At 50.1% G+C, this 17,411-nt stretch overlaps 1 protein-coding gene across 1 annotated transcript in view; it reads right to left on the bottom strand.

The window, feature by feature from the left end:
- Positions 1-854: 854 nt before the first annotated feature.
- The window catches only part of DPYSL5 (dihydropyrimidinase like 5), an 86,301-nt gene continuing 69,744 nt past the window's right edge, over positions 855-17,411 (bottom strand). Inside the window, exons 7-13 of the mRNA XM_068564541.1 lie at positions 16,301-16,376; positions 15,122-15,278; positions 10,679-10,820; positions 9,367-9,509; positions 6,923-7,130; positions 2,981-3,149; positions 855-940 (exon numbers count right to left, since the gene is read on the bottom strand). Coding sequence (XP_068420642.1) covers positions 855-940; positions 2,981-3,149; positions 6,923-7,130; positions 9,367-9,509; positions 10,679-10,820; positions 15,122-15,278; positions 16,301-16,376 — 981 coding nt within the window. The remainder of the gene's footprint in view (positions 941-2,980; positions 3,150-6,922; positions 7,131-9,366; positions 9,510-10,678; positions 10,821-15,121; positions 15,279-16,300; positions 16,377-17,411) is intronic.

Here is a 17,411-nt window from a genome sequence, read left to right as displayed (position 1 = left end):
GGGCCCTCGAGTCCAGTATCCCCCTCTCACCCCTGTCAGCGGTGCCCTAGGCTGTCTGGTTGGTGTCGATGCAGCATCTCCTAAGGTCCACATCTATTGCTGTTTCTATGCTATGCTAGTGACACGAAGCACCGTCATTTTTCACAGGATGCACAAACAAGTCAAACCAAACCACTGCGCAAACCGAACGTGCAAAACAAAATCATATACACGCGCCTGGCACCAGCCTCATGCCCGCCCGGCCAGCCCTTCTGGGCCTGGGACTCCCGGGGGGTGGCAGAGAGGAAGCAGCTGGCAAAGGGCGCAGAGTGTCCCAGCCACAACCAAACAGGGGTGGGAGATGAGTGGGGAAAAACGGGATGTCCTGGGCATGGCTGGGATGCTAACACCGGTCTGACTTGGGGAAAGTGACCACTGGGCCGAAGGGGATGGGGGAGGGAGTCCTTTTCTTTTAAAACACATCTCTAAAGTGCTCTGGACAGCTGGCGGGTCAGCCAGGGGCAGGGCACTAAGGTCGGGCTTTCCCAAGGCCAGCCCAGAGGCGGGTGTGAGAGGAGGGGCGGGGCCAGGCTCTATGCATTGGGCTCTGTGCATAGCATGGGCCCCCGGGAAGCCTGCCGAGGCCAAGGCAGGAAAGGACTGCAGCAGGAGGAACACATCTCAAAGTGCCTGTTAGGGTCGGCTCGAAGCACAGTGAATCACGTGTCAGACATGGGGAGGGCTCCCCGTGTCCCGGGGCCCCCTCAGGTGGTGCGCTGCCCAGCCCGGCCTCTCCCGCCCCCTGCAGCTGTGGCCGGAGGGCGTGTGGGCTGGCGGCAGTGGTGCATCTTCACTTGGGGGGCTGGTCAGTGCCTTTACCAAATGCCACTTGACCTGCCTCCGGGGGGAGCGAGGATCCGAGCTGAGGCTCGCTTTGGAACATGGTCATCGATCTGAGAACCTGCAAGGAAGGAAGCAGAGCGTGAGCTCCCCTGGGTACTAAAACCAGGTCCTCCGTGCTTAGGATCTAATTTAATCCTCAATCCAACTCCATCCCATTTTACAGGTGGGGAAACTGAGGCTCAGGGAAGTTAACCTGGCTAATGTCACACAGCGTATAAGTGGTAGAACCTGGACTTGAACCCAGGTCTTCCTGGCTCAGAGCCTCCATGATTAACTGCCTTGCTACGCCACCTTCACTGCTGTCAGCCCTGGGGGTATGGTCTCTCGCCAAGCACACGGACCAGGGAGCTGCCTGTTAGCAAGTGGGCCTTTGCACATATGCCTCAGTGGGCAAGAGAGCGAGAAGGAAGGGTGCGCCACTGCTTTGGAAAATCAAAGAACAACACCCCAAAGGCCCCCACGTCTTGAAGTCCCGAGACTTAGAAAAGAAGTTCTGGGGACTTCCCTGGCAGTGCAGTGGTTAAGACTCCATGCTTCCACTGCAGGGGGTATGGGTTCGATCCCTGGTTGGGGAAATAAGATTCCCGCATGCCCTGTGGTGCAGCCAAAAATAAATAAATAAATAAATAAATAAATTGAAAAACAGAAAAGAAGGTCTGTGCCCCAGGGAGTGTGGTGGGACATTCTTCAGCCTGTCCCATTTAGAACAGACAAGGTTTGGGGCGGAGGGAAGGTGAGAGGCTGCCTGATATCTGCTGAACCTGAGAGCAGTTCCGCCCAGTCTTGGCTCTGCCCGAGACTTGGGTGGGAGCAGAAGCCAGGGGCCAGAGGGGGCTCGCAGCTCTGGGGGCTTTGCTGCTTCTCCCGGGACTGGCGGCTGCAGGAAGGGGCAGGTCCAGGCAGCCGTGGGGAGCTCCACCTCCTGGACTGGCGAGGCCGGGGCTCCCACTGACACTCCGCCCCGCAGACCCCTTTCTGACTCCCTGCACTCGGTCCCGTCGCTGGTGGGAGTAGCAGTGGCCCTCAGGCTGGGGGAGAAGTTATCTCCGTAATGAGACTGGCTCTGAGACGATGGGGAGGGCAGTGGAGAGGACTCCTCTCCACAGGTGGTCAGCTCCTCAGTCAGGAGCCACCTGAGCTGCTGCCAGCACACGGCTGGGCACAGAGGAAGCTCAGCGGGCAGCCGTGGCCCTCGGCTCCCCTCTGGTTTAGCTCTTGGCCTCTCATCTTAGGACAGTTTGTGGCTGCGTCTCACCTCCCCTAGGATCTTGCTCCTCTCACCTGCCGGCCCCAGCACGGCTCTTGCAGAGCGGAGGCTCGGTCTGCGCCAGGGCTAGTCGTGAAGGCCGTTCAGTGAGACCCGGCCCCTGCCCCTTTCAAGTAGGGGTCATGGTTTCCAGCAAAGCTGCTTGCAGGACCGAGGCATCTTACAGTCTCTGCCTGCTCTCCAGTGAGGCTCGCCGTTTATGCCGCAATGGCCTCCACCTTTAACTACGGCCAAGCACCTGGGACACACGCCGTCGACGATAAAGTCTCCAAGCATAGACACACCCCATATATTCTATATTGTATTACATACAGTACAATTCCTGGCAGAAAAGAAGGTGGCAGACGAGCAAACCTGAGGCTAAGATGAGGGAGGAAAGGGTATAAGGGAAATACCACGACTTTCAGCGAGGCGGGTGAGGAGCGGGGTGGGAAACGGGGGTGCAGACCCACGTAGCACAGAGTTAATGCTTCTGCGCTCAGATCGTCTCTGGGGCATCCCTATGTGCAGGGCCCTCAAGATATCTCAAGGGATGAAACTATTTGAACTTAGAAACCATGGGGAAAGGCCCAAAAGGGCCATGGCCTGTTAGAGTGGCTGGTGCCCGGGGACTGGGAGAGCCCTCCTTCCCCGCCCGCCAATATTTGTGTGTCTATAACATGGGGCCCAGCAGTCACCACCGGGCAGGGGATCGGGGAGGGAGGGAGAAGATGGAGAGGAAAGCAGCATAAACCCCTCTGCCGGGGTGGGGATCCTAGTCCCTCTGCCCTCCTCTTGTCCCCGCACTCTGGTGGAGATGCAGGTGCCAGGCCAAGTGGCCCTTGCTCTTACCAGAGAGGCTGAAGCTGGATTCATGAAGGTCCCTCATGCCTCCGTGCCGGGTAACAGGCCGGGTAGGAGTGTCTGCGAGTGGCGTTCCCATCTCTTTTTTCCCAGGATGCACAACAACAGCTACATCCCCCAGGTAGGGAGTGCGGTCCACTCCCTTCACCTTTAAGGTCTAGTGAAGGTGGAGAGCAGAAAAAGGGAAAAGATGATGCCATCAGAGCACAGACACCATCAACCATCAGGGCCAAGCCACCACCACCACCAGAGCCTCCTTGATGGCTGATAAGACTTTGGACGCTGCCACTCTTCTTAGGACCCAAATTACTGCATGTGACAAAGCCTTCCTACGTCTTGAACCCAGGGGTAGAGAATCCGCTTGTACCTCCTAAATAGTGCATACGTGTGTGAGTGTTTGCATGCGTGTGCATAGAGCTATCCACTGACGCCCCTTGACATGGGTGGAGTGTTTTCCAAGGTAGCGGGTAGACTTCTGAGGTATTCAGCTTTAGAGAGCATCCCTCGCACGGAGCAATGTCATCCCCTCACTTGCCAGGCTCTCAAGAGGCCAGGCCTTTTATTGTGATGTGACAACTTTGTGGGAATAGAGGTTAAGTACAGCTGATTTGGAGATTAGAATCCCCCAGCAGCAATAGTAGTTAATTTTGTACTCACAAAGGCAACAGACTTAAGAGCCTATATTCTACAACCAGACTGCCTAGGTTCCACTCCTAGCTCTGTTACTTGTAAGCTGTGTGACCTTGTGCAAGTTATGTTACCTCTCTGTGCGTGTTTTCTTATTTATAAGAATACAGAGTTGTTATGAGATCAAATGAAATAGAACACGTAAAGCTCTGGCACATGGTGAGTGACATGTAAGTACCAGCAGCTGTTATTATTGCAGGGGTGGTTTCGGGGCTTAACCATATTACAAAGTTCTGCTGCGAGAGGAAGTGTGTTGGAGCGTGTGCATAAGGTCTGAAGGGGCAGCATAAATAACCTACACCCCAGGCACTCTTCAGGGACATAACCTCAATCTCCTTGCCGCACAATGCTTGCTGAAACCCTTGTTGAGAGAAAGAACAGATAAGGGTGATTTCTGGAAGGCTCTTCAGCTTACATATTCCTTTGTATTCTCCAACAGATCTGTAGTTGAGCTCAGTCCTCAGAATGTCAAAACTGGTCTGAAGTGTTTTAGCCTTTACCAGGCTGCACTTTGGGGTTCCAGGGGTGAAGGGTGGGAGTACAGACCTGGTGAATCCTGGTTGAGTGACCTTGGCAGGACCCGGCTCCCGGCAGCCCCTTGCTTTGGCTTTATACACTGGTCCCAACCCCAGAGCTGCTTTCTTTCCTGAGGACCCTGCTCTGTAGGGACTGCTTATTTATAATTTTGGGGAAATGAAGTTTTTTGCGTACCTGCATTCTGTTACATAAGGGCTATACCAGAGAATAGGGAATAGAATTGGCTTTTTCTTGAGGACCTTATGTTGTCATTATAATAAGTGCTTTGGATAAAGGGCCTCTGAGTTGAATTTACATCAGTCCTAGAAGCTGAGCTCTTCCACTATGTCTGGCCCTAAGAGCGGTCTGCTGTGAATTGGTATCTGTCTGACATTTTTGTGAGGTTGGTTTTTATTTATTTATTTATTTTTATTATTTTTGGCTGCGTTGGGTCTTCGTTGCTGCACGTGGGCTTTTCTAGTTGCCGCGAGCAGGGGCTACTCTTCGTTGCGGTGCGCGGGCTTCTCATTGCGGTGGCTTCTCTTGTTTCGGAGCATGGGCTCTAGGCGCACGGGCTTCAGTAGCTGTGGCACGCGGGCTCAGTAGTTGTGGCTCGTGGGCTCTAGAGCACAGGCTCAGTAGTTGTGGCGCACGGGCTTAGCTGTTCCGCGGCATGTGGGATCTTCCTGGACCAGGGATCGAACCCGTGTCCCCTGCATTGGCAGGCGGATTCCTAACCACTGCGCTACCAGGGAAGTCCCAGGCTGGTTTTTAGAAGGGCTTCAAACACTTTCTCTGGCCTCTTTTGATCCTACTTCCTGACTAAAACATCTCTTTTTGGGAAAGCCACAGAACTGTTTAAAGCTTTTTTTTTTTTTCAAATGAGATATAATTCACATACCATAAAATTCACCATTTAAAAGAGTACATTTCAGGGGTGTTTAGTGTAATTCACAAGTTTGTGCCACCAACACTGTGTAATTCCAAAATATTTTCATCACCCCCGAAAGAATCTCCATCCCCGTGAGCAGTCACTCCCATTCTCCCCTCTGGCCAGCCCTAAGCAACCACTAATCTATTTTCTGTCTATGGATTTGCTTCTTCTGAACATTTCATACGAATGGAATCATATAATATGTGGTCTTTTGTGACTGGATTCTTTCACTTAGCATGACGTTTTTAAGGGTCATGCATATTGTATGTAGCATATATTAGCACTCCATTCCCTTTTATGGCTGAATAATATTCCATTGTATGGATACACCACATTTTGTTTATTCAGTAGTTGATGGACGTTTACGTTGTTCCCACTTTTTGGCCTTTATGAATAACGCTGCTATGACATTCATGTACAAGATTTTGTGTAGACATATATTTTCATTTTTCTTGACTATGTATATACCCGAGAGTGGAATTGCTGAGTTACTTTGGCAACTCTATATCTAACATTTTGGGAAATGCCAAACTGTTTTCCAAAGTGGCTGCACCATTTTACATTCATTTGACGATGAATGAGGGTTCCAATTCCTCCATATCCTCACTGACACTTGTTATTTTCCGTTCTCTTATTTTAAATCATTGCCACCCTTGGTCAGGTAGTCTTGTGTGTGAATGTGTCACTCTTACAGCTCTTTGTGGCACATCCCCCAGAGGTGGGGCTGAGGTCTTCTGCCATTGTCCACATCTGGGAAGCATATTGGAGATGGGACCATTCACCTACCCGAGAGATCCTGAGTTCGCTTTTGAATTGAATACTGGGATAACTAAAGTCATGCTTTTTTTTTTAGGTAATCCAAGTCTGCTCCCTGATAGAAGACCTGCATTTGGGCTGGGGCTCCCAGGCCCTTGGTCATGATATTTCTAAGAACACCCACCCTTTCTAGACAGAATCTGGAAATAGCTAGGCAGGAGCATTTTGAACCATAATAATATTGCTTTATGCCAGAGGAAGGGAAGGGGAAACCTCATGATGCTTTCACCCGTCAGTTTTGTCAGGTTTGTTCTTTTCTGATGATTTGGGTTCTCCACCCAGAGGCCAGGGCTGCAGTTGGTTCCCAGTACCCGGAGTTGTCAGGAAGGACAGGACAGCTCTCAAAGATAAGGCTGGACAATCAATCCCCAAGCAACGAGGGAATAGCCAGCCTTCTTTTGGGTGAAACTCTACCCAGAGTTCAGTATCCCTGGGGATAAGGTGGAGCCCCAAGCTTCAGTGAACACCCAGGGTGTTTATGGAATCCGAGGACTGGATGAAACTCTCACGATAAGACCCCAGGCCACACCCCCATGGCCGTGAGCTAGACCTGGCTTGACCACTCCACTGGGGGGCCCAGACTCAGCAAAGCCCACCCAGCCTACTGCAGTCACAGGGCGGCTGTGGGGAGTTTGGGGAAAGAGCATCTCCAGGGCAAATATGACAACCCAGGCCAAGCCAGGAGTCCCCTGTCCCGAGGGACGACAAGAAGCCTGGATGCCAGGGATAGCTATGAGTACCTCATAGTGTCCCTGGGCTCCGAGGGAGTTGGGGACCCTTCCCAATAAATTTTACTTTGTTACAGGTGCTCCTTTTCTACTATTTTGATTGTTCCCAAAGTGACTATTCAGGCAATAAGATTTGGTGGAAAGACAGAGTGAGAACATCTTTGAGATTTAAAAGTCATATAAGATGCCGCCGCCAGGGGCCTTCAACCTCTTCCCACACGTCTTTTCCGCCCCCGCCCCTCACCTTACCTTTTCTCTCTGGACCAGCTTCTTGTAGACAGTGTCTGGGAAGGACCTCAAGGGGCAGAACTTGCCGGTGCCCTCAGCGCACATGAAGACGCCGTTCTCGTACACGACCCGCCCCCGGCTGATGGTGACCAGTGGGACACCATGGCAGCGCATGTTCTCGTACAGGTTGAAGTCTCCTCCTTGCACCTGGGTGCTGGCTGAGATGGTCCTGGTGGGAAGGCAGTGGCGGGAGAGAACAGTCTGAGAGGAGGTAAAGATGTCACAGCTCAACAGAAGGGAAGGTACTTAGCGGGAAGGGATGATGCTCAATGGGAAAAGGTGATGCTCAGTGCAAAGGGATGCTGCTCAGTGGGAAGGGAAGATGCTCAGTGGGGAGGGAAGATGCTCAGTGGGGAGGGAAGATGCTCAGTGGGGAGGGAAGATGCTCAGTGGAAAGGGAAGATGCTCAGTGGAAAGGGAAGCTGCTCAGTGGGAAGGGAAGATGCTCAGTGGGGAGGGAAGATGCTCAGTGGGAAGGGAAGATGCTCAGTGGGGAGGGAAGATGCTCAGTGGGGAGGGAAGATGCTCAGTGGAAAGGGAAGATGCTCAGTGGGGAGGGAAGATGCTCAGTGGAAAGGGAAGATGCTCAGTGGGAGGGGAAGATGCTCAGTGGGAAGGGAAGATGATGCTCAGTGGGAAGGGAAGATGCTCAGTGGGAAGGGAAGATGCTCAGTGGGGAGGGAAGATGCTCAGTGAGGAGGGATGACCCCCAAAGGCTAGGATGGACTGTGTCCCCCCAAATTCATATGTTGAAGTCCTAGCCCCCAGTACCTCAGAATGTGACTGTATTTGGAGATAGGACCTTTAAAGAACAAATTAAAGTGAAATGAGGTCATATAGGTGGACCCTAATCCAATCAAATGGGTGTCCTGATAAGAAGAGGAAATTGAGACACCAGAAGTGCACACACAGAGGAAGTGCCATGTGAAGGCAGAGGGAGAAGATGGCCATCTACAAACCAAGGAGAGAGGCCTCAGAATGAAATCAACTCTGCTGACACCTTGATCTTGGACTTCTAGCCTCCAGAACTGTGAGAAAATAAATTTCTACTGTTTAAGCCTCCCATCTGTGGTATTTTGTTATGGCAGCCCTAGCTGACTAATACACTGGGCTACACTCTAGGGGTCTTTCTGCCAATAGCAATCACTAACAGCCACACCTGCAACAGCAGCAGGGACCAGCCACAGGCTGGATGCAGAACCCGGCTTCTCAAGTGCCCTAATGGAGAAGCAGTGTGGGGATCCCAGCAGGGAGGTGCGTTTCTTTGCAATTCAACTTTTTATCTTCAAAATCCCAGCACATGTTTGTCTATCTTGTTCACTGCTAGCTTCTGCACTTAGAAAAGTGCTCAGCAAATGGTGGCACTTTTCTATCTGTTGAGTGACTGAATGAAATTTAACATTAAAAAACAATTCCCATTACCCTGTTCAAATCTCTGAGTAAAGATGATGCCCTGGGGCTTCCCTGGTGATGCAGTGGTTGGGAATCCACCTGCCAGTGCAGGGGACACGGGTTCGAACCCCGATCCGGGAAGATCCCACATGCCGCGGAGCAGCTAAGCCCGTGCACCACAACTACTGAGCCTGCACTCTAGAGCTCGCGAGCCACAATGACTGAGCCCCCGTGCCACAACTACTGAAGCCTGTGCACCTAGAGCCCATGCTTTGCAACAAGAGAAGCCACAGCAATGAGAAGCCAGCGCACCGCAAGGAAGAGTAGTCCCCGCTCGCCGGAACTAGAGAAAGCCTCCGTGCAGCAATGAAGACCCAACGCAGCCAAAAATAAATAAATTAAATAAATAAATTTTAAAAAAAAAGATGATGCTCATAACAGATGAGTTATCCTGTGGTTTGATAACTCCTGATGCACTTCATTTACCCACTCAACTTGTGTTCATTAATGCCATGGGTGTCAAGCGCTGTGTGCTCAAGGGGACCCACACCCTCAACGGGAGAAGCAGAGTGGGCGGCAGAGTCTGGAACTGAGTGTCAGGACGTCTATCTGGTTCAGCCAATTATTAGCTATGTTATGTGGGAAGTCCCTCTACTCTCTGCTCTTAGCTTCTTCAACAGTAAAATGGAAATAAGAACTTTAGGCTTAAGTGCTTCTTGGGGCTATGTGAAAAGCAAACGAGATAGTTGATGTGACCTAGCTCTGAAAAACTGTAAAGTGCTGTGCACATGGAGCTGCACTATAGCAGATCTTCAGACCTTCTTGCTCACTGTTGCATTCCTAGTGTTTGGACCATGGCAAGCCCTCAAGTATTTGTTGAATTGAACACACCTTAGGGTCATCTTGCTCTATGCTATAAGTAGTGCAAAGGTGATATGCTTTTGGAGTTCTGTAATATTAGGTCCTTAAAATCCCAAGTCCCTCTAGCCCTGGAGACTAGCAGCAGGTTTTACTTTGTAGCTTCTGGGTCCCACACCACCACGTCGGCATCGGCTCCAGGGATGATGCGGCCCTTGCGGGGATACAGGTTGAGAATCTTCGCTGCATTGGAACTGGTAACAGCCACAAAACGGTTCTCATCCATCTTTCCTCCAACCTGAAACATTGCAAAAGAGTTAGGTCAACCGAGGCCCTGTGTGTGTGCCTCAAACCCCGGGTCACCCTTGACCCTGTCCTGAGGGCTTTTAGTTGGTTAGAACAATGGTGTTGAGAAGGACAATGTCACGGGCATCATTTCAGATGAGCCAACCTGCTAGGCTTGGTTCCATGTTACTCCTCTCTCCTTCTTGCAGCAACGGGGGCGGGTGGGCCCTTGTTCCAAAAGGTTGCTTTCCTGGTGCAAATCTACCTCCTGTTTGTAAAACCAGGTCTACTCGGTACTCACTCTGGATAAATCAGGAGCTTCCCTGCATCCACGAAGGGACATATATTCTCTGCTGGAAAGGCATCTTATCGTCCCACCCACGAAGGCACCGTGGACTCTTTTCAAAGGGGATCCCGGAGCTGCCTCATGGGTCTTCCCTGAGCTGGTTGTTTAGGCTTGAGGATTTCAAATCTCTTTGGGCTCATACTCTGTGCTGCATCTAATCTGTGATAGGTCAAGACCAAAACTACTTATTCTTCATGGGCAGAACAGGAGGTATTCAAATGAAGTCCCAGTCTCTATCTTTATTATTGGACAAAAGGTATCAAGATCTCTAAAAAGGTTCATATCCCTTGGCCCAGAAATCCGCCTCTAGGAATCTGTCCTCAGGAAATAATTAGAAATGCTGATGTACACTCATGAACAAAGAGATTCTCTGCAGCATTATTTCTAAGAGCAAAAATTTGAAACAGCTGAAAGTTCCAAACATCATGGAAGGATTAATTGAAGTATGGTACTTCCTTTGGAGGGAATATTATTTAGCCATTAAAAATATGTTTTTAAAGAATTTTTACTGATATAGGAAGACACTCAAAATACACTGTTAAACGAAAAGAAGATGAACCCAGTAATTAAAATAATGTACAGTACATGCATAGAGCTGGAAAGAAATACACCAAAATATTAATAATTTCCCAGTATGGAATTATGGGGTTTTTTCCTAATACTTTTCCATATTTTCCAAATTTTTATGCTAGGCCTTATTACCTTTCAGATCAGGAAAAAGAAGAAGACCTTTTCTGTTTTCCTTTTGAGTGAAACAGGAGCTGTGGTTGACCCAGCCCTCCTAAGGGTGAAAATTCTTCTGAGGCCCAGAGTGGGGAGGGGTCCCGGGAACATACCACTCCTCTCTCCCAGATGACGCTCATGCGGTCCTGCACGCCGCTCACGCCGTGTGGGATCTTGGTGAAGTCCTCCTTGCCCATAGCTTTCTGCTTCGTGGTGAAAGGCCGGTGATCTGACGCCACAATGTTCAGAGTATCACTGGGTAGAGAGAAGGACATGACCAGTGAGGGGAGGGGAGGCCAGGGTCCCAGAGGGTGGGGACAGGGACAGCGAAAAAATCTTCACTTGGAAACCCGGCAAAGCTGGTTTCAATCTCGGCTCTGCCACTTCATAGCTGTATGACATCTAGCGAGTTATCTGTGAGAACCTCAGTTTACACATCTGCAGAATGAGCATATGTGCCAACTGTGGCACAGAATGCCAGCGTCACGGGAGACACTGAGAGCCTTTGGATGTTAAGAGAACTAACGGGTGGAGAAAAATTGAACTTAAGAGTTTATCTAAGGGCTTCCCTGGTGGCACAGTGGTTAAGAATCTGCCTGCCAATGCAGGGGACATGGGTTCAAGCCGTGGTCTGGGAAGATCCCACATGCCACAGGGCAACTAAGCCTGTGCACCACAACTACTGAGCCCGCATGCCACAACTACTGAGCCCACGTGCCACAACTACTGAGCCCACGTGCCACAACTACTGAAGACCGCGCGCCTAGAGCCCGTGCTCCACAAGAGTAGCCGCCACAATGAAGCCCGCACACCGCAACGAAGAGTAGCCCCCGCTCGCCGCAACTAGAGAAAGCCCGCGCGCAGCAATGAAGACCCAACACAGCCAAAAATAAATAAATTAATTAATTAATTGAAAAGAAAGAGTTTAACTAAAGTGAGAGGGTGGAGGTAGTTTTACTTCCATGGAACCGTATGCCGACTCCCTCTCATCTCCCCCCTCAACCCGCACCAGGCCCTGCTGGCTATAAGCATGTGCTTGGTAAAACACTCAAGTTCCAATGTTAAGCTTTGCTTGGACGTGAGGGCTCTCCTGGCCCAGCGGGGAAGAGCAAGGACAAGACGGAAGAGAAGTCTGCCTTGATGAACCAGCAACGACATGCCAGTGGTTCATCGCCGCTGCCATCCGTGAACATGGTCCTCAGATGGTTGCTGAGGTTATGGTGGGTAAGTCACGGCCAGGCTCTCGAGGGGTTCCCGGGCAGCTCAGAACTCGGGGCAGAGACTCACATTGGTGACAGTGCACATGGCATGCCACTCTGTGGCATGGGCTGGTAGCTCCCTGCGCCAAAGGCGCTGCTCTGGGCCCTCTCAGGGGCTGCGGGAGGGGCTCTTCCACAGAGCAGAGGGTTTATTCTAGGGTATCCTGGGGATCCCCACATCCCCCAGACCTGCAGAACCCACCAGAGATAAACAGAATCTTTAGGTTTTCACTTTCTCCTCAGGGATCCTGCAGACACCCAGGTAGGGCTCAGATCAGAAGATGCCCATCAGAGTCATGGGCTGAGGGTCTGGGACCCCAGGACCCCATGCTTTAACTGACGAGTCTTACTGAGCACCCACTTTTCTAAAAAGGCCCCTACACAAGTAAGTGCTCACTAGGCAAGAGTGAATGGGGGGGGCACATTCTAGAAGGACTTTTGGGGTCCCCTGATGCTGCCCTGAATCTGGGAGGTATGACAGACCCATCCCTACTCTTTAAAGTTTAAAACACCACTGCCTTTTGTTAAGTACTTTAAAAATATATATGTTCAAATGAGGAAATTTCTGATCCCTTTGAGAAGTCAGATTTTAAATAAAGGACAAATCCTTATATCTATAGATTGTACTTATTACCCTGGTATATTCGAAGAAACCACATCCTAAAGTAGATCATTATGAAGCAGCTCATATTTTCTTATAGAAATATGATAATTGGTGTCTGGGTTTTCTATCAAGTATTTTGCATAATACCAATTATCACCAATAATGTCATAGAAGCAAAATTATAGTAATCATAAATTCCTAAAAATGTAAAAACTATGCTCCAAATTCTATAAAACTGCACGCGTTTACAATATGCCCTGATTAAAAAAGGAATTCAGGGACTTCCCTGGTGGCGCAGTGGTTAAGACTCTGTGCTTCCAATGCAGGGGGCCTGGGTTTGATCCCTGATCCGGGAACTAGATCCCACATGCCGCAACTAAGAGTTCGTGTGCTATAACTAAGGAGCCAGTGAGTCGCAACTAAGGAGCCCATGAGCTGCAACGAAGGAGCCCGCCTGCTGCAACTAAGACCCGATGCAACCAAATAAATAAATAAATAAATATTAAAAAATGAGATTCAAACTATTCTCATAATAGTTCACATGAAATTATAATTCTATTTAAATGAATAGAATTTAGTTAAATAATTTAAATAAATTTGACAAAATAGGCTAGATATAAAAACTTAAATTATTCGATTAATAATACTTTTCTTCCCCTGCCTATTTAAATTTGTGTGGGTTTGGGCACTGCAATTTGGGTGGGTCGGGGGTTTTACTACCTTTTTGTTCTTTCAGGAAATTTGCTTGTGGCAAGCAGAGGTATTTCAAAAGATTCTTTGACCTTGGAACTGAGCCCAAATTCTTATAGTGGGTTCTTGATACTTGTTTGTTTTTGTTGTGTTGATAATGATGAAAAGGAGGCTGGTTTTTCCCAACAACAAGCATTTTTAAAAGAAAGAGCTGATCTGGCATTTCTCCCTTTACTCTCTCAAATTGGTTAAATTCGTCAGAGCTGCCACTGCTCAGAATCACAGCAAAACTATGGGACAGACTTTAATTACTGCCACTGTGCCACAGCATATCCTGCCCCTCCAGGGCCCACCTTCACCCCGGGACCCTACTGCCTGCACTCCAGTTGTATTTGGAAAGCCCCACACTGCTCTTTCGGTTGTTAATGTAGCAAGATGTGGAGTGGAAATTTTCCAGTTGTTAGCCAACCAGGACTGAAAACTAAGGACATGGATGAAATAAAAGCCCCATTATCTAACGACAGCCACCTCCAACTGGGGCTGGTCACTTCCCTCAACACCCCCCCACCATCACCCTAAAAGAGGTGTATCACCACCCCCAGGTCTTGTAAAAGCAGAAGACAGGGAGGGCGACTGAGGTGTTGGCAGAATAGTGAGTCTTGCAGTCTCTCCCTTCTTCCTCTTTTCATGGGTTGAATGGTGCTTTCCTCTCCCCCAACTAGTCTCCTCAAGAGGGGACATTTCAAGTGGTTCACCTGTGGAGAACAGAGGTGACAGCAGCGGGCACCTGCCTGGGTGGTGGACGGGTGGGCCTGCCTGAGCCTCTGGGTGAGGAGAGCCAGGGGTGGGGGCCAGCCTGCCCTCCCACCGTAGGGAGTGGCAAAGCTGTGTGAGCTTGCTCTGGGCCCAGATACTGTAGAAGGTGGCCAGGCTTAAGCTGCTTGGCCAGATTCTTGTTCACAGGGAATTGCTAGTTCTGGAAGCCGGGAAGGTACGGGAAGAAGAGGTCAAGCTGGACTCCATCTCCTGTGTCAGAGGATTGCGTGAGGGTGGCTCAAGAGAGCCTGTATCTGGGCACATGCCCCATACAAGGAGGGCCCCAAAGGCCAGTCACTTTCAGCCAGAGAAGCAGCAACGATTAGTGCAGGAGTACAGATCGTGCTTGGGTATGGAGTGGAATTCCCCACCCCTTTAATCCTAACCCCTACTAATTCTCTGAGCTGGGGGTGGGGAGGGGAAGAGACTGACTTTTAAACTGAACTGGAGTTCAATAACCAAAAGAGAAGAAAAAGCAATGGCCTTTACCATTATCAAAATGTCACTAGAGGCAAGAAGGAATTTGAAGCAAAACGAAACAAAATCTTTCCATGTTTGTGTCCCACCAAATTCAGACTATTCATTAAAGCATTTTATTTAGACCTGGATTGAATGGGGAAAAGCAGTGTTAGAAAAAGAGGAGCTGGAGAAAGGGAGGTCTGGAGGAAGATGTTAAGGGGAAAGAGGGAGAAGGTGCAGAAGAAAAAGGGGAAGAGGGAAGAAAGGAGGGAGAAACACACAGAAGGAGGGAGGTACATACAATGAGAGAATACCACATGGGACATAATGAGAAGAGGGAGAGGTGAAGAAAAAAAGAGATAGAAAGATGCACAAATTTTCTAGGGTAAGTCAGAGACCACATCCTATAGTTCCCCAGTGGTCTCCAGTGTAAGGTATCAATGTCCTCTGAAATTCTGAATAGCCACTGTTCGCAGTTTTATATATGCTCTTCACTCGTCACCTCAGAAGCTCTCATCCAAATCAAGTGGTCATAGGAGCTCCATGGATGGCAATTATCTGATGGGCTTTGGAGAAGCTAACAAAAGCAACATCATCCTCTGGACACAATGAAATCAAACTTAGGTCAGGTTTGGGGCCTCTACGATATCACCTTAAAGATCTACAAATTCCCGGAATGGCGCGCATTGTGAGATAACGCCGTGCGTGGTCCTGCTGAAACACCTTACTTGGCCAGCAGGCTCATGAGGTAGGTTGACGTGTTGGTGTCCAGTCTCAGGGGAGGCACTGTGACGTAGGCGGCTGCGTGGGACCAGTCCTGGTGGTAGTAGTGTAAGCCCGTCAGTGTGGCGTGCGCGGTGGTGGTCTCGGCCAGCACAACCTTCCCTGAAAGAAGAGGGTTCAAACCATCACCAGGAGGCCAGTGAACCTGGGAGATCACTGGTCTGAGCCTCTCATGGGGCAGGTGAAGGAGCTGAAGTCAGAAAGGAAGGGACTTGCCCGAGCTCAGCTGGGCATTTGAGAGCACAGCTGGGGTCAAGGTCAGACTGCTCCCTGGCCCAGTGCTGACTCCAGGCAAGAACAGAAGGGCGAGGGCGCTGAGGCGGGGCAGCACTGATCTGTTTTCTGAGCAGGCAGCTGCTGGGAGCAGCTTCAGGAGAATACTGGGGGTGGCATCCGTAGCAGGGGATGGAGGGCAGGGAGACGGAGGTGGGAGGCTGGAACAACAGCGCAGGAGAGACAGCGAAGGGGGTCCCGCTAAAGGAGAAGCAAGAGGCAGGATTTGGAGGGCAGTGTGGTGGGAAGGCTGAAAGCCCTTGCTCCTGATTTATATCCTCAGGTTTGTGACCGTGACCTGTTTCTCCTGTTACTGGGCCCTCACTGGCACCCCGAGCCGGACTGGGAGTACAAGCACGTACAAAGCCTTCAGGGGCTGCCAGGTGCTCTGACACACAGGTGCCCTGGGGCTGGTACACTGGGTTCCTGAATGGGACGCTGGGCCCTCACAGTGTCGTTTCTCCAGGGACTTCCCAGGCATTTCCCCCCTGAAATGTCCGTTGGAACTGGTCCAGGATTTCATGTTGGTTACCAAGGCAACCACTAGCAAAACCCAAGAGACTCAAAAAAATACCAGTTAGTGAGTTGATTGAAAACTTGGAAAATTTTACCAGACCCAGGAGAGGTGACGGACACTTCTGTAAAGCTGTTATGCAAACAAATGTGGAGAGGAAAACACTGGTGCTAATGGACTGAACCCAGGCCAGCGCAGGGTGCTTGTGAAGAAGACAGCCAGAGAGAAAAGGGAAAGGCAGGCTCAGGGCCTGGCCCCAGGAGCCGGGCTGGGAAGTGCATGGAGCTGCTGGGCCCCACCACACACGGGCGCTGCTCAGCCCAGCCTACGGACTCACCTTGCATCTTAGCAGCTGCAATAACGTCACCGGCCGAGATGCTGGACACGTTGACCAGGTAGATGGGACAGTGAGTCTAAGGACGGGAAACACGGTGGGAAGGAGAGAGCATTAACCCCATAACCTAACAAGGACCAAGGTGACCGGCCCAGCCCAGTGCTGGCCCCAGCGCCGCCCCCTGCATCGCTTAGCACTCCCCTCAGGGTGGCGGTCTTCTGCTGGGAATGCAGGGCTGGTGGCTGCAGGCTGGGAAACCCCACGAAACAAGGAGGGGACAGGCACCAGAGCCCAGCTGGGGGATATCAGGGCAAGATGTCAAGTGCTGAACCTCACGTTTTCTACCAGCCAACACCAAGACTATTTACAACTTGAAATGAGGGAGTCTTAGTTTCCTATTGATGAACTTGATGACCTAGAGACAGTTGTGTATTATATCCCATATCTAAAATGATGATATCTGCCATCTGAGGGCTGCTTTATCAGTAGGCAGAATGTACCCTGGAGAAGAAACAATACACAAGAGGTTCAGGGCTCACAGTCTACACCAGACAGGACCAGTCTTGCAAATGGACACCTGGATTATAACACTGATTAGCTTTTCCTCTATCAAGCTGTGTGACCACGGTCCATGGCTTCACTTCTCTGGGCATGTGTTTGAACTAAGAAAACGAGGAGCTGCCCTTTTGTTATTCAGATCTTTCCTAATTCTGGGGTAAGTTCCCATCAGGAAGTAATTGATAGCATAACTATTGTTATGACAGTAAAACAATGTCCTTGTCCAGCTCCTGGACTTATAAAGGGCTAAAGGGAAACTGTTTTCCCAAATGTTATTCTAATGCCTTCTTTGCCTATCAAATTAGGAGGATAGAGAATTTAGGGGCTGCCCTGACATTTGATGTGTTTGGCACAAGTTTCCTGACTAATTCTGAGACCAACTGGACCTCCACCCTCTGTGTTCCCCTGGTGTTCCTAACACCACATCCTCTGCTTACAGCCTTCGGGGTAGCCTAGGTCTTTCTGGAGGAGAAGTTCTCAAGTGTTAGCGCCCATTAGGATCATTAGCGGGCTTGTTAAAACACAGATTGCTGGGCGTCACCCCCAGTTTCTGATT

The sequence above is a fragment of the Eschrichtius robustus genome, chromosome 15 (assembly GCF_028021215.1).
Source record: "Eschrichtius robustus isolate mEscRob2 chromosome 15, mEscRob2.pri, whole genome shotgun sequence".
Lineage (NCBI taxonomy): Eukaryota > Metazoa > Chordata > Mammalia > Artiodactyla > Eschrichtiidae > Eschrichtius > Eschrichtius robustus.
This window is presented reverse-complemented; position numbering and strand designations above follow the sequence as displayed.